The sequence below is a fragment of the Platichthys flesus genome, chromosome 13 (genome assembly GCF_949316205.1).
Source record: "Platichthys flesus chromosome 13, fPlaFle2.1, whole genome shotgun sequence".
NCBI lineage: Eukaryota > Metazoa > Chordata > Actinopteri > Pleuronectiformes > Pleuronectidae > Platichthys > Platichthys flesus.
In genome coordinates this window covers 6,277,788-6,303,016 of record NC_084957.1, presented here as the reverse complement: position 1 = coordinate 6,303,016, position 25,229 = coordinate 6,277,788, and the positions used below count along the sequence as shown (strand labels likewise).

The following is a 25,229-nucleotide window of genomic DNA, read 5'->3' as shown; positions in this document are numbered from 1 at the left end:
GTCCTTTAGTTAACATCTTATGCAATACATTTTTCAGCAGGGTTTCAGCTGCACAAACACATGGCTTATACATTAAAGACCGAGCCTTCCTGCCTCGCAAACACTCCAGAGAACAAAGAGCGCAGGACCTGGTCCCTCTGCTTGCCTCTCCGCGGACAGAGGCCATTGTTTTATGTCCCGAACGCAGCAGAACAATATAACGGTCATTGACTTCAGAGCGCACGCATCACAGGGGCTTGATTTAGCTGTAGTTAATGTGAGGGCTAATGAAATCTGACACGTGCTCCCACGAGAGGAATAGATTTCTCTGCTACAAGATAGGAGGGCTTTTAAGAGGGCTGTTTGATCTCCCAGAATAATGTTCACGGCAGTAAGTCGGCTGAGCGCGCACCGTGTAGAAGTCGTGTCTGCAGCCTGGAGGTCGGGCAAATTTGTTTGTAAGGCAGCGGCGTCACCCATTTGAATTTTGCACCATCACATTGAGTGCCGCACAAGCATTATTATAAGACTGTGGTTCATTCTATCAGGCACCTCCACGGTGTGAGTGCATGTGTGTTACCTGCGTTTGATGTAAATCAGGCCTCATTTGTCTTTTGACTAAGCAGTTTTAAACGAGCACACTTTGAATAGCAGACCACATGCTTTGTGTGTCACAGAGAAGCTGAAGCTGCACCGGGACTTCAGCAAGTACAACTACCTGAGTCTGGACTCGGCTGCGGTCAACGGGCTGGACGATGCAGCCAACTTCCGGACAGTCCGAGTGAGTAGTGCTCACACACATGTGTCTGTCTTCATCGTGTTACACATTATCCTGACGGAATCTTAGTTTGCTTAGTTTAAAGGAAATGCCCCCTAAATCCTAAGAGACTGAAATAAATGATCTCACTTTGTTAATTCTCTTGATAATGATTTTAATCTTTTCTATTTTGCATTTCAAGAATGAAGTTGAAATGTTGAGAATAAACATGACATTTCCAGATTCCAGGTTTAACTTTTAAGAATATATCAAGCTACTAATGTTAGCACATCTGAATGAAAAATATTGGTATAAATATATATTGGTGAAATTGTTCTAAAATATACAAAACTTACTCAAATCTTTTTTTCATAATAAGGAAATTCCTCACTGTTGTGGGTCACATAGCTGTCAGTTGCTCCTGGATTTGTCTTTCAATTTATCCTCAACAATTCAAGTTTCGTCTTAAGATTTCAACTTTATTCTTACTTTATTTTGACTTAATCTCCACATTTCAACTTTATTCCTGAATACATAAACAATCTAACTCTGATTTGGTTTGACTTTATTCTTGGCAGTTCCTTTTTATTTATTATTCTTGTGCCTGTACTTTCTGCTGTTGCATCATGTGCAGTGGATCTAAATCCTGTACAGAGGGTAGAGTCAGTCAGACTTCTTATCTCCTGCCCGTAACAAACCAACAGTTTGTGTAGGTTATGAAAGTTGTGAAAAGGCTCCACTCCAGATTCCCCGCCCACCTGTTGCAAAACCAGGTGAACTTTGAACTGAGCCTGAACTTGAAAGTGAACTTAAACATGAGCCGACCACGTTTCTATTGATTTAAAGACGTGAAACTCCACACGTGGACCAGTTAACAAAAATCATTTCAACAATGGTTCAGCTCGTAAACCAGCACAGTGGCAGCAGCAGCAGCAGCAGTAGCAGCTCTGTGGAAAACCCCAGGAGAAGGGGCAGCTGCTTCCTTTTATTTGAATGTGCTGCAGGATCTTGTGTGCATGTGCAGTGACACCACGTTGTGTCCTTACTGATGGTGACACACAGGATGTTGTGTCTGTGAGGCACCATTGTTATCAGTCATGCTGCAGCGTGCTCGACTCTCTGCTCCTCGGTTTATTCTGTCACACTCTGCTGTTCACATCCTGCTTTAACCCTGCTCCCGTCCCAGCTGCATTTCTCCACCGGAAACACCAGAGCACATCGGCACCAAACAATGAGTCCGTCCCTGTGGCCGTCCCTGTGACCAGCACAGTAATAAGTTTAATTCCAACAAAGGCTATTAAGGTTATAACAAGATCGTTTCCACCACACACAAGAAACATAAAGTTAGGGGAGGGTTTATAATGTGGTACTCAGCTTTCAGACCCGCACTGAGCTGAGGAGACTCTCTGGTGGGGCTGTGGGTGAGAATGCAAACTGAACTTTCACTGCAGTTTCCAAGGCCAGCCCCTGAATAAAAACTGGATACTGTGAGAGAGAGAGCTCATGTGAGGATACAGCAGGAGTCGCCTTGTTGCTGTTGTGTGTGTATTATATTTCCTACACGCAGCACACGCAAAAATACAAAACTCCAAAAAGAATACTAACAGCTCATGATGATCAGGTGTGGTTCACTTAGGAGACAGAGATGTCAGCAGAACTTTTGGTGACGCAAACAAAAACCATGTGATCTCTGCAGCAGAACCTCCTGATGTGTTATTCATGAGTGACAGTCTGGACATTCTCCAGAGGTCAAGTCTGAAAACATCCTGAGTTACATTTTTTCATTTTGGCTCCTCGTTGAATTCAGTTAAAAAGATGTTCCTCTTTTTCTCTTTTTGGATATGCTGAACTATGTAAAATTAATATATGCTTTGTTTGGCCTGAACTCCCTTTAAGAGAAATCTCTGTCTTCAGAAACTGTCTTGGAGAATTAAAGGTTAAAATCACTGTTATCTGGTTGAAAGAGCTTCTTGAAATCGGCTGCAGATCTCCATCCTCTATGTTCATCCTCTCTGCTCTGTTTGGAGCTGACGTCTAAAATAAGATTGCAGGAGACATTTGTGTTGGAAACGTACAAACTCATATGTTACATCCATTTTCATGATAACACTTGTTCCAGTGCTGGCAGGCTGCGGCAATGATATTTCAGTCTTTGTGAATTGATGTTTGCACAATCACACACTGTCACATTAGACTGCATTTACAGCTTCGTTCCCACAGAAATCTGACAATATTAGTTGATTTATGACTCTCTCTCTCTCTCTCTCTCTCTCTCTCTCTCTCTCTCTCTCTCTCTGCCCACGTTCGCCCTCCCAGAATGCCATGCAGATCGTGGGGTTCATGGAGGACGAGGTGCAGTCGGTGCTGGAGCTGGTGGCGGCCGTGCTGAAGCTCGGCAACATCGAGTTCAAGCCGGACTCGCGCAGCAACGGCAGCGACGAGAGCCGCATCAAAGACAAGAACGGTGGGTGGACCAACAGGAGGCAGGGAATCTTCTCTTTGCCTGAAACCTCCAGTTTATTGATTCTGCTGGACAGTGTGGCTGGTGACAATCAGATCAATATCACGCGCGTGGATTAAATAGATTTGTTTTCTTGTGTTTTCACACTTAGAATTTTCTGGTATGAATTTGTACACTGTTTCCATAACCAGAACAAACACATCTAGCCCCCTATTGGCTGCTTTCCTCCGTTTCCCATCTGTGTTTTAATAGTTTGCGTGACAGGAGCCTTGTGTGTGTGTGTGTGTGTGTGTCTGTGTGTGTGTCTGTCTGTGTGTTTTCACTCCCGCAGCTGTTTTCTTTCAGCAAATATCCCATTTACAGTCGACCATCCATGACAGAGGCTCGATCCATCTTACTGCCACTGCGGCCGTATGAATCAAAGACCGGCTTGTTGCGACCATATTGCAATATGTTGCTCTTATCTGAGCCGTGTTTTCATAACCACTTTTAAAGCAGCCCCTCCATATCTACAGGCGTGACTCTATCCTTACAGCCAAATAGAAGTACGATAAGCTTGATGTTTTCATATTGCTCTTGAAGTGTTCTTACACAGGAACATTTTGTGAGATGAGAAGAATAAGAGAATGTTTGATGTTAAGTTTTCGGGCAAGATGTTTGAAATTACAGCATAGCAACAGTAAAACATCACGTTACCAGCCTCAAGAAACACAGACCAGGAAATTACAGTGAGCTTTGCAAGTGGTGATTTAAATCCTCAAAAGCACGTCTGATTATAAACTTAATCTAATCTGAGAAGGAAGTGGCTGACGGGGAAAAGGTGACGTCTTCTTTGTGAAGCCACCCTGATCGTTTATTGACTGTGTGTTTTGCCCCTCGTCCACTTTGCAGACTTGAAGGAGATGTGCGAGCTGCTGGGAATCGAACAGTCGGTGCTCGAGAGGGCGTTCAGCTACCGTACGGTCGAAGCTAAGAGTGAGAAAGTCTCCACCACCCTGAACGTGGCCCAGGTCAGAGGAATCTGTTACCAAACTGCCTAGCACCATTTACACCACTGCATTTCCCTGCCCTAGTTGTATTGACATTAACACACACACACTCACACACACACACACACACTCTCATAAAATGATAATGGGCCATTTCTTCCCCTTGACTTGCTCCACTGGCTGCCGCCTCTGATCCAAGTCAACGCCATGTGAAAAGCTCTCAGTTATACATGAGCAATATTCCTCCTGGAAATTCAAATGTAGGTCATATTTTGAGAGGTTAGTGAGTTCACCCACACTGCCCCTATAACAGGGATGCTCCAAACACGGGTCACTGTGTCCAAAAGCCTAACCCGAAAAATGTTTATGAAAATTAGCCTGACCTCAGAATAATGGAACCAGCCGGCCTGGGTTAGACGTTTCCTTTTTTTAGTGTTCTGTATTTTTAATGTTCTATGTGTGTCCACGGTTTTCCCTGAGAGACAGAGGCTCGTAGGATTTCATCAGAAGATGTTTAGCTTCTGCAGAATTGGAGTTGAAATCAATTCATCGTCACCTGATCACCAACAACGTGTTATTTATTAACAGGCCTACTACGCCAGAGACGCCCTTGCCAAAAACCTCTACAGCCGTCTGTTTAGTTGGCTCGTTACTAGGATCAATGAAAGCATTAAAGTAAGTGATGCTTTATTTCTTTTATTTCACTCAATTGAATCAAATATGATACGTTTTCATGCCCTGAACCGACAGAACACCTCTGTGGCTCTGTTTTTCTAATATTGACAATATTGTCCCCCTGCAGGCACAAGGTAAAACTCGACACAAGGTCATGGGTGTGCTGGACATCTATGGCTTTGAGATATTTGAGGTAAGAGATGCAGCAGATTGAACCCCCCCCCCCCCCCCCCTTGTTTTCCGATCAGCCACGAGGACAGAATCTGACCACACCGGCGTTGCATTGCATTTCAAAAGGATTTTTGCCCCCGGGCAGCCTGTGAGAAGATTATCAACGATAACTGAGGCTTGCTAAAAACCCACATTCAGATGCGATCAGCTCAGCTCTGTTGCTCCCGGGGGTGAAATGTTTGTCGTGCTCCGTGCACAGGAAACGCGAATCCTCAAAAAAGAATATGTAACCATCACAGTGACCATGTTTTCATTCACACCAATATTCCAACTTATGACCTCATTCATAATAAGTAACTTTTTTGAGGATGATTTCTACATAATGGAACATAACATTCATTCACAGCACATGTACTCTGATTATGACTCTGTCATTAAGATTCAAGATTCAAGATTCAAGATTCAATTGTCAAATGCACATCAATAACATTAAGCAGTCGCTGGCAGTGAAATGCTGGAGTCTCAGGCTCTCTTCTAACAATGCTCAAGTAATTACAACCTATACAATAAAATAAAATAGAAATAGTATAAAATAGAATAAAATAGAATATCAAAATAATTGTTTAAAATAAAACAACAATAGTGCAAATATGCTAATATGTCACGGAGAGGAGTTTAAAAGTCTTATGGCCTCGGGGATGAAACTGTCTCTGAGCCTGGTGGTGTGGGCCTGGATGCTGTGGTAACGCACCGTCATGGCCGACACTATCCCACCAGTTTCAAAACCATAACCTGAAATAGTTTAATGTCCGATGCTACCAGTTTGGGTGAATTGCCGTATGTCTCGAAATGTAGAAAAAATTCCGATGGGATGTTATGTACGTATTAAGATGTCCTTATTGCTTGTTCAGAGTATGAACACGTTGGGTTAAGGGAATCAGAAAATGCTGTTTACGTGGCGGCGTCTTATTCAGAGTATTGAAATGTTCGTGTCCATTTAAACTTCGTCCTTGTCAAAGGTCAACACAAAGTGTTTTATCAGTGTGCATGTAAATATTTGCTTGCAAACACCAGTGCCGGACTATTTGAATGCTCTGTACAGTTAAAGTGAAATGGCGTAAAATGTACCTTGCACTGTTGCCTGATGCTTCCACCCCCCCACACACACACACACCACCCCCCATTTGTTCTTGTCTTTCTCATGTCCCTGCCTGTTCACCCCACTCACTCTCAAGTCCTTCCTCTCCCTCTGACTGTTGTGTTGTATCTGGTTCACCAGGATGGAGTAAGTAACACCTGCACCGGCCGGTTTGCTGTGCCAGTGTGCATGCCGTGATCTCCACCTCCCCCCCCCCCCCCCTCCCCCCCTTAATTCAGTGCCGCATCCTAATTCAGATGACTGTAGCGCTTCTCGTGTGCAGCCACAGCCACAAGACGGAAATGCTAAAGAAGCCTTTGCATTGTTTGGGTCATGATACACTCAGCTGCCACTTTATTCAATGTTACCTACAGAAAACGAATGCAGTCTCATACAAAGGAGCTGAACAGGCTGGTTCCAGAAGTAAATATCCCATTCGTTTCCTCAATGGAGGTTTTCCTTATCAACCGTAATGTTTTAACCATCCGAGGTAGATTTACCACGAGCTGTGAGATTGTGCGACGATGTTAAATGCTCCTGTAGAAGTCCGTATGATATCCACAATGTTTAGCACAACCATGACAAATCCTATTGCTCTATAGCTCTACCATTTACCCTTCTGTATTATAACACCCATGTTGCCGAGAGGTGTTGATTCTGATCTGATTATTTCGGAAGCTACAGTTTTTGCTTCTGCCAAACTGTATGATAGTGAGATTTGCATTTAGTAGTTTGTTCATGTTGGCCTGTTGTACAGGACTGCATTGCTTTTAACTAGATGCACCGAATAAATTGGCAACTAAATGTATTGAATTTGAGTGTCTACACCATTTTGGGATTTATGCTCGGAAACTTTATCTTTCCGAGAGTAAGATTGTTAAGAGATTGACTCTCAAGTCGTCCCCTAGTGGCCCCCTAACTGAGTTCAGCACAAAGAGGAGGAGCCCACGCTAACTGCTGATCTCTGCCCTACGGTGAAATGGAACATTTCTTAGTTGGCAGTGGTAACTGGAGTCTTTACGCTGCCAGGACGCCGCGAGGGAGTTACTGCTCCCGGCCAAGAAGGAGTCCAGCTTGTACAGTTAACTGTCATAGAAGTACAACACATTTGTTTATGTAGCATTGGAATAAAAACACTAATGTTTAAGTTAGTACAATGTTAAAGGTTTACTTTGTGGTTTTATGATGAGTTAAAAGTGTCTTAGCTGCAGCTTAACTATTAACTTACAGACCTGAGAGTTGTATCAATCTTTTCTTTTAACTCTCTGAAAGAAAAAGAGTTTAAGCATATTAGCCAGTTTTGAACTCTTCCTTTAGCAAATACAGGTTAGATAAGGCTTTTCTGTGTTTAAGTCGTCTCTAGGTATTAATTTACCTCGGCAAATTGGTGTATGGCAACTTTATTATCTCAGAATTTCTCCCGTAAAAGACATGGAATGTTTAACATTAGAAATACCGATGAGATTTAAATAACATCTGCTAAACATTTAAAGTCAGTGCTTCCCGTAACTACCCCCCCCCCATACTATTTAATTTTGATCACATAATATTAAATGAAGGTACAGTCGACTTCCTGCAGGCAAGTAAAGAAACACCTGAGTAATGAGCCCATTGATTTTTCCCCTGCTATAAACAGCTTGTCATAAAACACGAGATTTGCAGCTGAAATATTTTAGAGTTACAGTAGAAGTCATATTTCAGCATGGTGTCTGCTGGCACTAGGGTGTAAACATGCATGTGTGTGTGTGTGTGTGTGTGTGTGTGTGTGTGTGTGTGTGTGTGTGTGTGTACATGGTAAATACAACCTTTCGGTTTCTCAGTAAAAAAGAAAATGGAGTCTTAACATGAACAACCGGTCTCCATGTTGCTGTGTGTGTCACATGATCCTGATCACTGAGAAATCCGGCTGTGTCCTTCGCTGAGCTTAACAACTACACATGCTTCTCTAACTGCTGTTGTGAGAAATCAGTTCCAAACTAACCCGCACAACAAAGGCTGTCCGCCACAAGCATGACTCATCGCTCATAACCGACAGCAATAATAGCTGAGTAATTCAGAAAGTGAAAAAAATGGTTGAGGCCTTTTTTTAATGTTTAATGTTTAATGTTGTCAATGTTTAATGAAGTCAATGACGATTTACAGGAAGTTTATCTGATCAGGTTTTATCATCTAAAGGTGCAAGTTCAATATTTATCAGTTGCTCACGTCCCCGGGTTCATGACACTTTTAATGATTGTGATGAGGCAGCGAATCATTGAGTGGAAAGATAGAGCTGCAGGTTAGAGTTAGTTCAAGATGGAGCTGGTAACCTTTCACATGTAAGATGGTTTTAGTTGGGAAGTCTAGATACTTTAGACATTTTACTATACTGATTCATAGCCAAGTTAAATTCCCAGTTTTTAATTTGCACGTTTTTAAATTTGTCCAGAAGTGTTGTCCAGTGACTTCACTGTCGCCCTTTTCTACCAAGGTCAAACTGGTGCTCGGGCTGTGCTGGAAGTTGAGCTGGTTTGAAGCTGGTTTGAAGCTGGTTCAACTAGTTTTCCATGGGCCAGAGCCACCACACATTCACACCATCACATCACTGTAAAAGTCTCTGATTTCCCAGCAGCACCAGAACACACTACCAGCACAACATCAACAATGGTGGACCACAGCAATTTGTTTCCTCCACGGACCACTGCTGCTGAGCTTTGGCCTCCAGAGTAAAACATATTCAATCTTCTTTGCCGACTACACATGACACTAGCTCTTAAGTTGTTTTTTTAAATGGCGATCACAGTATTGGTCCTGTGGGTCACGATAGCTCCGCCCCCAGACCCTGACATAGGCGAGTGTCGAATTAGGCTCCAGCTCCAAACTGGCCCTTGAACTGCCTTGGTGGAAAAGAGCTGATTGTGGATCTAGATCTTAGTATAAACTTCAACCCTGAATCTGATAATATTGAATCAAGCAAAATGTGTCAGAACTCAGATTAGACTTCTCATCAATACGTGTTATTAAGTATTAATACATATTTTTGAGGAAAACGTTCAGAGTTAAAATGGAAAAAAATGCTTTATTGATTATAACATCAAATGAATTTGAGCTAAGGCACCTTTAGGATTCAGCGTTTGAATTATCATCTGGAGGTATTGACATTTGACCTGTTACCGTTCTACAGGACAACAGCTTTGAGCAGTTCATCATCAACTACTGCAACGAGAAGCTGCAGCAGATCTTCATCGAGCTGACCCTGCGTGAGGAGCAGGAGGAGTACATCAGAGAGGCGAGTTTACACACAAACACACACACACACACACACACACGCACACACACATGGATAAATGACCTATCAAGCCCGTGGCCCTGGTCGCCCTCTCTCACCTGCAGCTGTACATTTACATTGTTCAACATGTCAGCGGCCAATTTGTTTGTTTGTCCCACAGCAACATGTCGACCTGGTCACGTCCCTCCTCTCTTGAACCTCTCGTGTTATTTCAGCTCAATCTGAATTCTTGCCCTTGACCCTGATGCATTAACTGCTTCGCTTATGTCTCAGTCGTCCGTCACCCTCTCCGTTTACTCTCTGCCCGTTCTCAACTCGGCCGCCTCCCTGGGAAGGAAGTGATCCCTCACTCCAGTGAGAGTAAACACTCCCTGCTGTGGGCCTTTAAGCTCTGTTTGTTTTCAAAGCTCTACGGATGTGAGCGCTGACCCCCCCCCCCCACCCCCCTCCACAAACTCCTTCCCCCAGCAGCAGCAGCAGCACCACCGCCACCAATGATATTCCACTCCTGGGCTCTGTCCAGCATACTGCATGGGAAAATACCAAAGCACTGGGAAAAATTGGGAGGTCCACCAATCAGGAATTCAGCCAGTCACCCGTCATTTTAGGCCACGCCTTCTTTTGCTCCCTCCCCTCCGCGAAATATCCGTCACATTGCTTACATCAGCCGGAGCTGTGTTCCCAACCCATTAGGAGCTGTGAATTAGACGTGGGTTGTTCAGGGGCCAGTGGCCTCCTCCACAGAGCAAGATGGAAAATGTTTCCCTGTCGCTCTGCAGAAAGACTTTGTGCTCTTCTCTTACTCCGACGATTGGAAGAATGAGTCGGAGATGGAGCTGGAGAGAACTGCGAGGAAAGATGTGGTTATAAAGACAGATGTATGGACATTTTGCACAAAAGATATGAAAGAATGCTTAAATTAGGAAAAAGGACAGTAACTTTAAAGGGGCCCTGCCCATTTCTCTTTTCCCCCCAGGACTTGTTCCCATTAGGGCTCAGCTTCCCCTTGTAAATATTAAGTGTTACAGTCTGTGTCTACATGTAGTTTAACCTCAGTTTATGACAAAGTGAAAATGTAAGGTTTCGGGTCAGAGAGACACAGCGTGCAGATGCGTGAAGTACTCTCCTCCTTTTTGTCTTAATGAATTAAAACTGTATTTTGAAAGAGCCTTGAGAAAAGCAGCTTACTGCAGAGCTGCTTTCAGATGCTTTTTGGTTTTGATCTGATCACAAGTAGACATCTCTGGGTGCAGGTGTGAACTCACTCAGCTCAGATAGCGATCCGATCACGCCAGACCACTTTTTTAAGTTGTCTGGGAAAATGTGTGTGAAAGCAAATCCGTCCTGAGCCACATATGAATGACCTGACGTCCTCTGACCCTCTACCATGAACTGAAGCTGTCTTCAGTCTGTGGCCATACGCTGATAAGATTCTGGCCAAAATATCAACACTGACCACAACCTCATGACCGATGCTTTTCTTAAACTCTTTACTGCAGATGCACGAGATTCATTCAGCGCCTTCTGACTCCTCCCTCTCTCTCTCTGTCATGCCGACACACACAAACAGTGACATCGCACACAACTGTAATCTCAGACTGGGTCAAAACAACATACTTTGGTCTGAACTCACAAAAATGAGTGTGAAAGTGTTCACATTACTTTTGGCAGTGAAGTCAGATGCCAGTGTTGATGTGCTGGAAACTGAAACACGTGATTTCAGCAGAGGAATTCATGCATCATCTCCTGCCTCCTGCATAATCCAGTGCATCCTCACCTGGATGCTGTTGTTGTTGTGGACGTGTCCGACCTGAACAATCTCCTGCTGCTGAGTTTACTTTATTCAATGTTGTTTTTTTACCCATCACCAGAACAGAAATACAAAAGAATGTTGTGAGTCTTTCTCCACGTTCATGTGTCTTCAGCAACTGAGACGGTCAACCGTATTTCTTGCTCTATCTTAAATTGTCCTATGTTCTATCGCAGGGCATCGAGTGGACCAATATTGAGTATTTCAACAACGCCGTTATCTGCGACCTCATTGAGAATGTAAGTCCATCTCCTCCTCCTCAGAGACCAAAACAATTGTGTTATTTAACATGTTATATGCATGAACCTCTATCTCTTCTCATCTTGTGATGCTCAGAACAAAAACGGCATCTTGGCCATGTTGGACGAGGAGTGCCTGAGGCCGGGGACGGTCACCGACGAGACCTTCCTGGACAAGCTGAGCACAATCTGTGCCGAGCACCTTCACTTTGAGAGTCGTCTCAGCAAGAATTCCAAGTTTCTCACGGACCACAGCCTGCCTCACAATTGTTTCCGGATCCAGCACTATGCCGGCAAGGTACCATAACTTATTCGGCGCACAGAACAACAAGAGATGTGCAGATAAAATCGACAGGACGTGTGTTGAAGTGCTGAAAGAGAATTGTTGAAAACACTTTTTTGTTATCCAGGTGCTGTACCGGGCCGAGGGATTTGTGGACAAGAACAACGACCTGTTGTACCGAGACCTCTCGCAGGCCATGTACAAGGCCAACCACAGCCTCATCAAACAGCTGTTCCCTGAGGGCAACCCTGCCAAGGTCAACCTGAAGAGACCCCCGACCGCTGGGTTCCAGTTCAAAGCATCCGTGGGCACGCTGATGAGGAACCTGCAGACCAAAAACCCAAACTACATCCGGTAACTGCTGGTTTTTATTCAGGAGACATAAGTTGTTCCTCAGTCACAGATAATAGCTCGATATCTTGGAATATTGTTTTTTAATTGGCCTGATGGAATTGCTTAAAAATAACCTAGCCAATTTGATTTAATTGCCCAAATCAACATTCTTGAAACTGCGGCTTCTAATGTTGTATAAAACTAAATCTCCCGAGCCTATTTGTTAAATGGATGGATGGGTGGATGGATGGAATTTGATTCCTCATATCACAGCTTGTCAAAACAGTCCATATCCGATTTGTCTAAAAGGGTGATATCTGCTCCACACTTTATTCCAGCTCTCGTTTGAACAAGCCTCTCCTCTTGCTTCCACAGGTGCATCAAGCCCAACGACAAGAAAGCCTCCCACATCTTCACCGACTCCCTGGTGCGCCATCAGGTGCGCTACCTGGGCCTGATGGAGAACGTCCGGGTCAGGAGGGCGGGCTACGCCTTCCGCCAGCCCTACGAGCCCTGCCTGGAGCGCTACAAGATGCTCTGCAAGCGCACCTGGCCCCACTGGCAAGGGCCCGCCAGGTAACTCCTGAAGCAGTGACTAATAGAGGGGGGGGCAGGTGAAGAAGGGGATTAAAGAAAGGGCAAGGGGGGGGGGGGATTGTGGCTGGACACATGCCAGAATAAATGGCTCCAAGGTTTGTGTGAGTGTGGGAACTGGGAAACGCTCCGATGGGGTTTTTTAACTAAGGAACTGAGCCCGGGACTGCTCCCAGTGGAGTGACTGTGACCAGTGGTAATAGATTGGAGTTGGAGTGGTCAGCTGGCAGGTGGGACCACAGAGCCGTGTGAATGTGAAGCAGGTTAGTGCTGGAATAAAAAAAGGGCTCGGGTGACTTTCCCTGGATTAAAGGCTCAAAAGAGGGGGACATAATACAGTAAGCTGAATTTAATAACACGTTACCCGACAGAGTGGAATTCTTCTATAAGCTTATTGAACGTATTCTCAGTGTGAACACCAGACTTGCTTTATGATTACAGACGGTTGTGTTCTTCCATTGCCATCCCACTGTCTGCCGTCTTGTCACGAACCAGTTGTTCCACTGTTTCACCGGGGAAAGAGAAATGAGCCATTCCCCCTCAGAGCCACAACATGTTGAGACGTTTCAACCTTATCTGTCTCCTCCGCTCCACGCCAGCCAGTGTAGCGTGTTCTCCTCCACTGTGCTGGCACAAGCACTGATTCTTATCCGACCTGCCACACATCACAGCCAGTCCCCTCAGTGCTTTGTGTGGTTGTGTTTCATTCTCCTTTAATCATTCCTTCTCCCTCTAACTACAGCATTCCTCTCTCTTTCTCTATCCTCCTCCTCCCCCCCCCCCCCCCCCCCATTCGAGGTCCAGTTCCTCTCGATGTTGCTTTTAAGGTTGTGTGCATGTTGTGTGAATTTAGTTTTTGAGGATGACTCCTCTGGCTCTCCACAGGGAAGGAGTGGAGGTGATGATGAGCGCCCTCCCGGTTCAAGCAGAAGAGTTCTCGTACGGCCGCTCCAAGATCTTCATCAGGAACCCAAGAACGGTACCAAACACACACTGAAGCACATTTACCTTGAGCCCCTTGGACTTCTTTACTCCAGCTCGTGCTCGGCACCCTGTTTTCTCACAGTTAGATGTTTGCTAAGCAGGGTGGGCTGCGCTCGGAGCCCCCACTCCGGCAATTAGCCTCCAACCACCGCTCTGCGAACACATGGCTTCACTTAGCCGTCCCATCGAACATGGGAAATGAACGTCTTTACTCCGTGCTCGCAGGCTCCTCGCCTGTTCAAGCCTGCAGCCATTTGAATATAGCCCCCCCCCAAATCCCCCCACTCGGCTCTGACCAAACAAAGCTTGGAATAACATGATCTCACACTACGGGAATTTTTTATTTTTCTCCTATAATCGCTTTGTCCATCGGATCAACTTATCTCCCTCATATATCTGCAGCTGTGAAATCACTTGGGGTTTAGAGTCGAGTTAATCGGATCGGGATCAAAGTTTCCAGAAAATATTTAACCGTAGCCGCAACCCCCGAGCTTTAATTGTTACTTAGGTTTGGATAAATCTTTGTTATGAGCCATTAAATAAAGTTCTGAGTGAGAGACATTAAAACCAGGATAGATGCACTGGCTTTACTGGGACAATAAAGTGTTGTTCATACATCACTGATGACCTGAGGTTGTTTCCCACAGGTCATTCTTTTTATTATAATACTGCACTTTGTCCTCGATATCACCGAATCACTATTTGCTTTGATAAAATGACCTGTAAATGTTTTTTTTTATTGATCTCTGTCAATGTTAAAAAGATTGTGCATCTTCTCGAATATAAACAGAAAAGACCCACACGTCATGTAAGTGGTTTCTGTTGTCTCTGCCGTGCTCAGTTCATTCTTCTCTCTTCCTGCAGCTCTTCTTCTTGGAGGAGAGGAGGAGGCAATGCCTGCAGGACCTGGCCACGCTCATCCAGAAGATCTACCGGGGCTGGAAGTGCCGCACTCACTTCCTGCTGCTGAAGAAGAGTCAGATAGTGGTGTCGGCCTGGTACCGCCGATACGCGGTGAGCCCCCCGTTCCAAGGAATCAAAGAAATCCATACACAAAGCACAAACACCCGATTGGCGTTGATGCGTTAGGTGTTTTTTTATAATCGTCTCCTTTTCTATCCCACAGCAACAAAAGAAATACCAGAAGATCAAGAGCGCCACCACCGTGGTGCAGTCCTACACCCGGGGATGGCAGGTGAGCACCTCTCCGTACAACTCGCTGTTCAGACTGAATCGGAGCGGAGAGCGATGCAGGAACAACATTAACCAACTGCTCGCTTGTTATTTTCTTCCACCAGGCCCGCAAACTCCTGAGAGAGCTGAAGCATCAGAAGAGATGTGAAGAGGCGGTCACCACCATCTCAGCGTTCTGGCACGGCACCCAGGTACTGATGCATTGAAGTGCAGGGGGATATCAGAGAGCGGGGGGGGGTTTACCTCCACAGAAACACAGCCGGGGGTTTGATGCAGACTGTTGTCCGTGGTGGAGAAGGCGACTCTGGACAACTTAACAGCTCTTGTTTCTCATCATATGCAGCGTTCCTGCCTAATGGCCTCACAGTGTAACAGAAGAAAGTCTATTCTTTAACAAAGCTCTCCTTGATGTCACTGCTGCTGTTTCCCTTTAATCCTGCTTCTCTTCCTGATCACACGAAACTGCAACTTCTCCTGTGTTTTTTCTTTTGTTTCCCTCCCAATCCTCCTTCACCTCCCTCTTCTTGTGATGATTCTTTGCCTTCTCACATCCTCCACCCGTCTTTCCTCACGCCCACCGCGTCCCACCAGGCTCGGATGGAGCTGAGGCGTCTCAAACAAGAAGTGCGGAATAAACATGCTGTGACAGTAATTTGGGCATACTGGCAGGGAACCAAGGTATTTCCACCCAGCCGTAGTGTGTCGCTGTCCCGGCTGTCTTGTCACCCTCCTGTTCACCACATCCCATCCCATCCCATGCTCACCTAATAGAGAAGCAGCAGCTGAACCCGGTCCCTTCTGTCGTCCAATGGCCTGATTAATGTGCCTTATTGTTGTTTGTCCTCCTGTTACATGTAGGTTTAACCGGACATGATTCATAGTTTTTATCATTAAATTACAGATTTAAAAAAACTAGATTTCTAAACTGATAAACACCAAACGTATCTTTCTGAACGAGTCGCACTCGGATCCTTAAAAGTAGCTCGTGTGTGTTTTTAAAATTCCGTTTTGGTTTGGTGTCTATCCAGTCTGGTGTTTTCATGCAATCTAATAATTACTCCAGCCCCTCAGTGCCCCCCCCCGCCCACGATTTTCTCACTGCGCTTTTTTAATTCCGGCCCCTGCTGTGAAGCCTAATTTGAATATACTGATGTGCCGACAGCGAAGCAGCAGGAAGCTCTTTACGCATAAACATGGAATTATTTCAGTGTGATGACACTTAGAAAAAAGCCTCAGTGAGGGAAATCACAGCCACTGGGCAGATTTCAGAGTCTGCATGATCAGTACCATTATCTTATCAGTATACACTCACCTCAGATATTCTTAGTTGTTAATGATCAATATTTTATTTCAAGGCCTCTGTTGATAACGATTAATACCGACTCCTGATTCGCTGTCAACGATTATTCCGTGTCTGGGAACATGGCGGCTTCTTATTTCGTTGGAAGCAACAGATAACACAGAGTGGACTCTCCCATTGTGGCAACATGGCTCCATTTTAAAATCAGTCACATGACCATGAACATCGCCCATTGCTTTTCATGCATGTTGACGTTGTCCCGCCGACTGTCTCGTCTGTGGACGTCCTCTGTTGTCTCTCGTCCGTGTCGCTCACCGACTCATTGCCTCCCCTGAGACCATCTCAGTTGTGACTGTCCCTGAAATTAACCTCCTCCACCACTGCCCCTGCTTTTCATCAGGCCCGGAGAGAGCTGCGGCAGCTGAAGGAGGCGGCGAGGAATAAACACGCTGTGTCGGTCATTTGGGCCGGCTGGCAGGGCACCAAGGTATTTGGGAAGCCTGTCGTTTTTTTGTTTTTTGACTTTGCCGTGACTCCGTGACTTGCTGCCTCCGTCAACCCCGTCACCAGCTCCCCATTCTCCCCAGAAAACCCTCATCATATGCATTGAGTCTACATTGAGTACACAAGGCAGTTTACCACCATACACCATACACCACACACACACACTCACACACAAACTGTTGTCCACTGGATGTGGGAGTCAAAGAAGTTGTCTTGCTAACTTGCTGTTATTCTCAAAGACTGTCTTTGCAGCTCTGTCTACAAATATTGTAATTCTGTTTATGTAAATACAAGTTAGTGACTCACCGTTACGTGGGCAACGCCATCCCATGGAAGATGCAGTCGCACACACACACACAAACACACACACAAGGACAGATGACACTGCACGCCGCCTGCTCTTCCTGCACGACTTCTTCCATCTTGTGTAGCTGCTGCATGTTGACCCTTTGCCTTGCAGTGCTGTTTGTCTTTTGGATGGATGTGTTTGGATTGTTTGAGGTGACCTCTGCTGCCTGAGCTGTGACTTTTGCTCTTCGCCTTTTTTCTCTTTTTTCGTTTTAAAGCCCCGACTCTGTTTCCCTTCCAGAAGTTTCCCTACTAACAGTTGATTTGACCTGCAGAGCCGTATTCCTCCTGCGGAGCCTGGAGCAGTGGAGCTGTACTGTAACAGTCTCTTCACGGTCACACAGGGCTCGTGTGGAGTGTGTGCGAGCGTGTTTGTGTATGTGATGCCTGCTGACCTGAGGGGCAAAAACAGTAGTTCTCTCTCTCTCTCTCTCTTCCCTCTATTGTCTCTTGCTTCATTTGTTGCCGCTCTCTTTCTCCCCCTCGCCCGCCCCCCCCTCTGAACAGGCTCGCAGGGAGCTGAGGAGACTGAAGGAAGAGGCCCGGCGTAAGCACGCTGTCGCCGTGATCTGGGCGTACTGGCAGGGACTCAAGGTACCTACCCCCCCGGTGGCACAGCTCCTCATCAAGTCCTCCACCTAACCACCGCCCCCGACCCAACTCCTCCTCATCTAACCCTATCTGTCTTCAGGAAGCCAGTGTCTGCCAAGCGTTCGGTTCATTAGCCTGTTGTTTCAAAGGGACCTGAGTAATTATGTGCTAATAGGGCCGATGTATTAAAGAAGATTGATTTGCGAAGTAGCTTAATGTTTCCACCACTGCTCTACACAAATCGGCTTTGAACCACCTAATTGCACCGACTTCTATACGACCAGAACAAAGTCATCGTTTACGTTTTCCTCTTAACTCGGTTTGCAGAGTCCCCCTTCCCCCACATCCACAGTGATCTCATCTTAAAGGAGAGGTTCCCCCAAAATCAGAACACAAACAATTTGCTGTTTACCACAGTGGTTTCCAGACATTGTTTCATCTTAGTCTTCTCCCAACACTGACATGAAAGTGAATGGGGTTTTCATTGAGATTCTTAAATCACCGGGAGAACTCATATTTTTGAAAAACTGCAAACCGAGCCCTCGGTTTCTCGAAATAATCCCGCAGCCTTCAAAGCAGCAGTTTTCAATCGGAACAATTTCTCTGGTAGGAAATAGCGAAGATGTGACGAGCTAGCTTTGGTTAAAAAATTTAACAGAGCCTGACAGATGTGGCAGACGCTGTGTTTCTCTCTCTCTCTCTCTCTCTCTCTCTCTCTCTCTCTCTCTCTCTCTCTCTCTCTCTCTCTCTCTCTCTCTCTCCTCAACATCTTTCTCAGTGTGCTTCTTCTCTACCTGTGAAACTAACCCCCCATCCACAGCAGCACTGTTTTTTTGTCTAACAGTTTTTGTCCCACCTGTTCTTCCTTTGTCTTTAGGTGTGTGCTTCTCTCTCTCTCTCTCTCTCTCTCTCTCTCTCTCTCTCTCTCTCTCTCTCTCTCTCTCTCTCTCTCTCCTCAACATCTTTCTCAGTGTGCTTCTTCTCTACCTGTGAAACTAACCCCCCATCCACAGCAGCACTGTTTTGTTGTCTAACAGTTTTTGTCCCACCTGTTCTTCCTTTGTCTTTAGGTGTGTGCTTCTCTCTCTCTCTCTCTCTCTCTCTCTCTCTCTCTCTCTCTCTCTCTCTCTCTCTCTCTCTCTCTCTTCTCAACATCTTTCTCAGTGTGCTTCTTCTCTATCTGTGAAACTAACCCCCCATCCACAGCAGCACTGTTTTGTTGTCTAACAGTTTTTGTCCCACCTGTTCTTTCTTTGTCTTCAGGTGTGTGTGTGTGTGTGTGTGTGTGTGTGTGTGTCCTCAGTTTTAGTGATTATCTGTGATGTGTTCTGTTCGGTTTCATCACTTTGTCGTCGTTGCAGCTTTAAACTGTGTAACTGTGTTAATTTAACTGCTTCGCACCTCGTAATGCACAACGCAGCTGTTCACGTCTCTGTTTGCACAGTCAAGGTCGGCATGAAGGTCGGTTTCATAACCATCATCCACTTGTCAGCTCGGAGTTAACTTTGTGTCTGTTCACGTTGGTCATCGTTTTTTTGTGACTAACGAAGTGTCTGTTTGTTTTTTTAGTCTGTGCTGCCATCCTCCTGTCACTGTTGTCTTATTCTTCCCTGCTTCACGTCAAACTAACCGTTGGAAAAGGGCGACTGGAGGTTTATTTAGTTTGTTTAACTTTTTCTGCTCTAACAGATCCGCAGAGAATACAGAAAGTTCTTCAGGGCGAACGCAGGCAGGAAGATCTACGACTTCACCATCCAGAGGATTGTAAGTAGTGCTTGAATGTTTACCTTGAATAAATGATAGCGGAGAATGTAACACAACAAACAGTATTTCCTTGCCTCACGATTCTCGTTTTTCTCCATTTGTCCAGATGCAAAAGTACTTCCTGGGTCTGAAGAGCACCATGCCCTCCATGTCGCCCATAGACAAGAACTGGCCTGCAAGACCCTATCTCTTCCTGGGTGGAGTCCACTCTGAACTCCGGAGGATCTTCCATCTTTGGAGGGTCGGTTAAACAAAATCCAGATCCAGTGATTTCATGATGATGATGATATAGCAGCTTAACATTGGAGCCACAAGACAGTAGTGATTAAAGTGTCAGATTACAATATCACACAATCCAGAGAATCAGTAGAAACAAAGAAATGTGAATTATTGGACATGCATTACAGAGCAAAAAGTTCTTTCTAAGTATTAGAGCCCACAATGCAAATCAGAAACTTTATAGAAACTTTACAGTTATTTCAGCTTTCAATGAACAAAAGTGACTGAATAGGTCCAGGACTTTTTTAATCTGCAGACAGATGAACAACATGGGGGTCAGTGGTTGAATTTCACCACCAGGGGTCTGTACCACGAAGCAAGCTCCACGTATCTCGGATATTTTTCCGAAATCCGGCTTGCACATAAAAGAGGCCGTTTGACAAAGCTTCACCTCTTAGCGTGATCTTTTGTATCAGCCCATGTGCAAACACCCTGCTATGTAGCCAGCCTCCACACCACATCTGTCAGGTGGAGACGTGATCAGTAACTCGGATTTAAACGAACGTGAACCGAGTTTGAGAGACAAAAGCCTTTTTGTGTATTTTATTTCAACAAGAACTGTTACACAAAAAAGGCAGCTAAGATCATCAAAATATAAATGTTGCTATATTATTGTTTTTTTCGACATTGAGTTTTTAACGTCTCTTGTGTTTGTGTGTTCAGTGCAAGAAATACAGGAGCAAGTTCACAGAGGAGAAGAAGGCAGTGTATGAAGAGAAGCTGGAGGCGAGTGAGATCTTCAAGGATAAAAAGGCTCTCTACCCGAGCAGGTACCCGGGATTCACTGGAGCCGAGTGCTGTTTGTTTCACGCTGTGCAAAAGAATATCTCTTGACACTTATACCTTTTTTGATAGATAAGTACTTTAGTGACAGACATGTTGCGTGTCGCACACCTTGGGAACAACTGTGTCTCTGTGTTCTGTCTCAGTGTGAGTCAGCCCTTCAAAGGAGACTACCTGGAGATCAACAAGAACCCCAAGTACCAGAAGCTCAGCATAGCGATGGAGGACAAGGTTCTGCTGGCGGACGTGGTTAACAAGATCAACAGAGCAAATGGAAAGGTGAGAAAGACGACTTTATCCAAGATATATCTTCTTTCTTTTATCACACTGTGGCCTGCTACCTTTCCCATACAGGTCTAGTACGATACAAAACTATGAATCTGTTTTTTGGGGGGGGGGGGGGGGGTTTCATCGCTCTGTGCAGCAACCTGCTGCGTTCGACAGTTCAACAACCTGCATTGTTGTTGTTCCAGCAGGTAGCAGACGTGTCCGGGCTTGTTCACAGTGTTTCACTCTTTACCCCGACTCGCATCATGAGACACAACAACAACACAAAACACTTGTTTCACCGTCTGTGTCTGCCGATGTCGTCATTTTGACATGTTGCACAAAGTTAGAAAGACATAAGAGACGTTTACACGGACATATCTATTCTGATATTTACCTGAATAAGACACTGCCATGTAAACAGCATTTTCTGATTTACTTTAACCCAAATGAGGTCATGAGTCTGATTATTTACACACTTATTATCATTATAGCGTTGAAGCGATTTAATATTGAAGTGAGTTAAATTCAGACTCTGCTCTGTAACTTGTAAACGGGGAATATGAATCTAATAATGATGTTTACATGATTTGCTAGTTGAATAAAATCTTAATGAATGAGATCAAAAGACAAAATGTCGCTCTACATGCAGACCCACTCATTGTGTTGACCCGTCTCTGCTCTGGTTCTCAGGGAACGGCTCGGCTCTTCCTGCTGACTAAGAACAGCGTGGTCCTGGCCGACCAGAAGACGGGCCAGGTGAAGGCCAGCGTCCCCCTGCCGGACCTCAGCAGCGTGTCGGTCAGCACACAGAGCGACGGCTTCTTCGCTCTCAAGCTCAAAGAGGTGAGAGGAGCACAATCAGGATTCCCTTCTGTTTTGGTTTCCAAAGTTTAGAAATTTAGCCATTTTCTCGTCTAACTCTCGGCAAGAAAGCAAATCAAAATGTCCCTTAATTGTTGAACTGTTCCTTTAAATCCTGCTGTGACACTGCAGTTTAACAGTGTTTCTCTGGTGCAGGAGAGCTGTGAGGTTATGGACGCTAAACCGAGAAGTTCGACTACATTTGTGTAGCCTGCAGTAATCCAGCTTCCACTAACTGATATAGATTTGCTCCATTTGCCAGAATGAAATTGTACTGTTGGTTTAAATGCTCGTGGGAAATCTCTCACCTCAGTTAGTGCTGATTCCAAACTTTTTTTTTTGCGTCGAGTGCTTTTATTTTTTTATTGAATTTGAGGAACACAACAAGTAAACATTTTGCAGGAGTTAAGTTTTTCCTGTTAAACCAAACCCCAGGTCCCCCGACTGACACAAACCACACACAGACACACAACACACACACACACACACAGAGAAAGGTAAAATAACAAAACTAAGGTTATTAATGAATATAGAGAAGCTGTAACACAACGAGCAAATGTTAGAATAAAGTGATTAAATTGACAAAATAAATCAACAAATGAGAGAAAACAGTGGCCTCAATGAAAGTAATGGAAATAACACTAGTGCAATGCCACTTCTATTCATGTCTTTCTGGAATAAGCTGTGTGCTTGGCCTGTGGGGATGCTGTTACAATACACATGCCAAGAGGAAGGGTTCTCGAGAAATGCGAGTCACAGACGGAGAGATAGAGAAATCTGGAAGTAGTAGAAAAATGGATGATCACATGAGATGGAGCCCATCATGACTGTGTAATTGTTTTACTTCAGGGCTCAGCCTCGGCCGTCAAAGGCGATTTCTTACTCAGCAGTGAGCACCTGATCGAGATCATCACCAAAATCCACCGTATGGGCACCAGGGCTGCCGACCGGGAGCAGCTGGACATCGACATCTCAGACGAGTAAGGGAGCTCATTGAGGTCCGAGGCTGTGACTCAGCATGTTGTGCGTCTGGCTCGTGTGTAATGACGCGGCTGTTCTGTCTCTGCCGCAGGTTCCTGGTGCAGTTCAAGCACGACAAAGTGTGTGTGAAGTTCATCCCGGGAGTCCCCAAGAACGGCAACAGCGTGTCCTGCAAGCGCAAGAACAACCGCCTGCTGGAGGTGTCGGTGCCCTCAACGGCATAGTGCAGCCCCCCCCACCCCACCCCACCCCACCCCAGCCCATCATCCACCTCCTCCCTGCTTCCAGTGCTGCTCCACAGGGCCTCAGACTGGGGGGGGGGGAACACAGAACCACCGCCCACTCCGAAAGAACCATCACCCCGTTGCCCACCCCTCCCCCCCCCACCAAAATAATGACAGTGCAGTAATTTGGCTTGTTGTGTTGTTGCTTTCCCCTTCAGTCTCTTCCTATCAGAGTTACTCTGGCACCACTTTCACTGTAATCATGTGCCACTTTCTTTAGGCAGTGAAAACCGGGTTGCATGCCACCGAAATCTGGTATTCAAAAAAAAAATGTTCACTGGTGTTTTTGTGTAAAACTGGGGTCGAGAGTTGAAGGAAAAAAGAGATCTTGGTGGAGACTTCAGTGTCCCAGCGGTGACGTGGAGGATTGTTCTGCCTGCACGCTGAGTCGCCCTTCAGAGGAACATGTCATCCTTCTCTGAGCCCGGGACCTCGAGCGGCTCGGCCTGCTTCTTTAGAGTTTAGCTTCTCTGATGATGATGAAAGTAAAAAAAAAAATACTGCACTTGTTCTTCACCTCGGTGTAACCAAAAGAGGATGAGCGGGGAAGTGAATTTGATTGTATTGATGTATTATTTTCTATATATATATTTTCTCTCTCTCTCTCTCTGACAAACAGAAATAGCACAGCGGGCAGATGAGACTTTTTTTTTTTTTTCTCGATTATCGTGAAACCACTTTTTTTTTTTTCTATCAATAATTCCTACGTGCCATTGAACAGGTCCCACGACTTGTCACACTAACCACACAGGTGATCGACCCCATTCACTTCCTAGTATTGATCCAATCAAGGCCAAAACCAGTTGAACACGGGGTCGAATCAAGCTTTGGTGGTCGATTTATATTTCGATCTCCATTCCCTCGACAAGCACAAGCTTCACTTCACCTGCAGAGTGATTTCATATCCTTCACACTCAGAACGTCTCGTCTGACTCAAACAACATCCGCTCATTTTTTTTTTTTTTATGTGGGACTTAATTAAAGATGCTGAAAAGGGCAATATAGACATTCCAGTGGAAAATGAAAAAAACCCTTGATACTGATGTTATTTTTTTTTTGTGTGCAATAAATTAAAACGCTTTTTACTCAATTATTCTCCAAGAGGCAGTAGTAAGAGCCCATAGCAGTCGCCCTCACTGTACCATAGCTGTACATAGGCTCTTAAGGTCGTGGCCCCTGGCATGGACAAAGGGTTTCTCTAGTATCCTCATATTAATTGCTGTGTTTGTGAAACGGCTGTTTTGTGTTGCTTTTTACTTCTTCTCGCCGCCGCAGCTTTGACGTGTTGTCGTGCTCGATTCACTCGGATGTGTCTTTTCAAGACCCCCCCCCCCCCCCCAAAAAAAAAAAAAACGACATGCACATGACCATTGATTCTCGCTGTATCAAACCAGTTTAAACTTTTACAACTTTCTAGCGCGCTGACATGCAAGAAGGAGAAAAAAAAAAAAACTGGTACGCATACATTTACACACAAGCCAAATATGAGTATCAAAGAAGCGGGAGGGCTCTATTTTCAGGTATGTTTGATTATAATCATCTGTATTTTGGATGTACTGGGTGTGAGTTTTGTACCGACGGTTCCTAAGTCAACCAGCCAAACTTGGTCTAGTGTTTAGTTTTGTAATCCAGAGTATCTTGGTTCGTATGTTCCTTGTATGTTTTTAACAACACACACACACACACACACACACACACACAGACACACACACACACACAGAAATCACTTGTTGCGGTCCCACGCGTGGGGACGTTTGAGCCAGTGTTGACGTGTTTGTTCTTCGGGCTCCGCACTGTTTCCACGCAGCTTCGCTAAAGTGATGTCTCCTCCTCACCCCCCCCCCCCCCCCCCCCCATTCTCCCTCTCGCTCTTATCTTGTCTCGTATTTGAACAATGGCTAGAGCTGCAAAAATGGTCGTCTGCATTCTTGTGTGCCTAATGTTAACCTATGCTGAGACATGCAACATGGGAATGTTTCAGTGGAAGTCGATGTAACATTTGCAAGTTATCTCTTTTTTTAAATTAAATAAAAATCAGTAATGAATAAATGTTACTCTGTGAGTCGGTGGCCTTCTTTGCATTGTTAATTTTCTTATGTATAGTCATTTATTAAAGAGGTGCCTGTATTTCTGCAAGTCATCCACGTCTAGCTGTGAAGAAAACCTCTGACTAAATCAATATTAAATGAGGGGAGCAGAATGATTCAGGGCTGTTTTCCATGCAGCCCACAGTCTGCAGGCGATATTCAAAACCAGACATCGTTGCATCAGATGATTAAATCTCACATTAATTTAAAGGTTGCTGTTTATCAGCAGTACCAGCAGGGTGTTGGCTGGGTTCTGTGGGCTGGTAGCATGGGGGGGGGGGGACTACAGCCTGGGCCTTGTA

The 25,229-nt window shown here is 45.1% G+C and overlaps 1 protein-coding gene across 3 annotated transcripts in view; it reads left to right on the top strand.

The window, feature by feature from the left end:
* myo1b (myosin IB) overlaps nucleotides 1–24,894 on the top strand; it is a 59,446-nt gene extending 34,552 nt beyond the window's left edge. Inside the window, exons 9-32 of one of the 3 annotated variants that reach the window (XM_062403000.1) lie at nucleotides 657–760; nucleotides 3,053–3,200; nucleotides 4,089–4,207; nucleotides 4,775–4,861; nucleotides 4,989–5,054; nucleotides 9,334–9,438; nucleotides 11,425–11,487; nucleotides 11,585–11,785; nucleotides 11,898–12,124; nucleotides 12,479–12,679; nucleotides 13,583–13,676; nucleotides 14,546–14,695; nucleotides 14,808–14,876; nucleotides 14,980–15,066; nucleotides 15,467–15,553; nucleotides 16,576–16,662; nucleotides 17,535–17,621; nucleotides 19,308–19,382; nucleotides 19,489–19,623; nucleotides 20,325–20,431; nucleotides 20,591–20,723; nucleotides 21,405–21,557; nucleotides 22,425–22,555; nucleotides 22,648–24,894. In XM_062403000.1, the coding sequence (XP_062258984.1) occupies nucleotides 657–760; nucleotides 3,053–3,200; nucleotides 4,089–4,207; nucleotides 4,775–4,861; nucleotides 4,989–5,054; nucleotides 9,334–9,438; nucleotides 11,425–11,487; nucleotides 11,585–11,785; nucleotides 11,898–12,124; nucleotides 12,479–12,679; nucleotides 13,583–13,676; nucleotides 14,546–14,695; nucleotides 14,808–14,876; nucleotides 14,980–15,066; nucleotides 15,467–15,553; nucleotides 16,576–16,662; nucleotides 17,535–17,621; nucleotides 19,308–19,382; nucleotides 19,489–19,623; nucleotides 20,325–20,431; nucleotides 20,591–20,723; nucleotides 21,405–21,557; nucleotides 22,425–22,555; nucleotides 22,648–22,780 (2,849 nt within the window). In that variant the 3' untranslated portion in view covers nucleotides 22,781–24,894. The remainder of the gene's footprint in view (nucleotides 1–656; nucleotides 761–3,052; nucleotides 3,201–4,088; nucleotides 4,208–4,774; nucleotides 4,862–4,988; nucleotides 5,055–9,333; nucleotides 9,439–11,424; nucleotides 11,488–11,584; nucleotides 11,786–11,897; nucleotides 12,125–12,478; nucleotides 12,680–13,582; nucleotides 13,677–14,545; nucleotides 14,696–14,807; nucleotides 14,877–14,979; nucleotides 15,067–15,466; nucleotides 15,554–16,575; nucleotides 16,663–17,534; nucleotides 17,622–19,307; nucleotides 19,383–19,488; nucleotides 19,624–20,324; nucleotides 20,432–20,590; nucleotides 20,724–21,404; nucleotides 21,558–22,424; nucleotides 22,556–22,647) is intronic. The other 2 variants (XM_062403001.1, XM_062403002.1) reach the window with 2 other exon arrangements.
* Nucleotides 24,895–25,229: the final 335 nt, after the last annotated feature.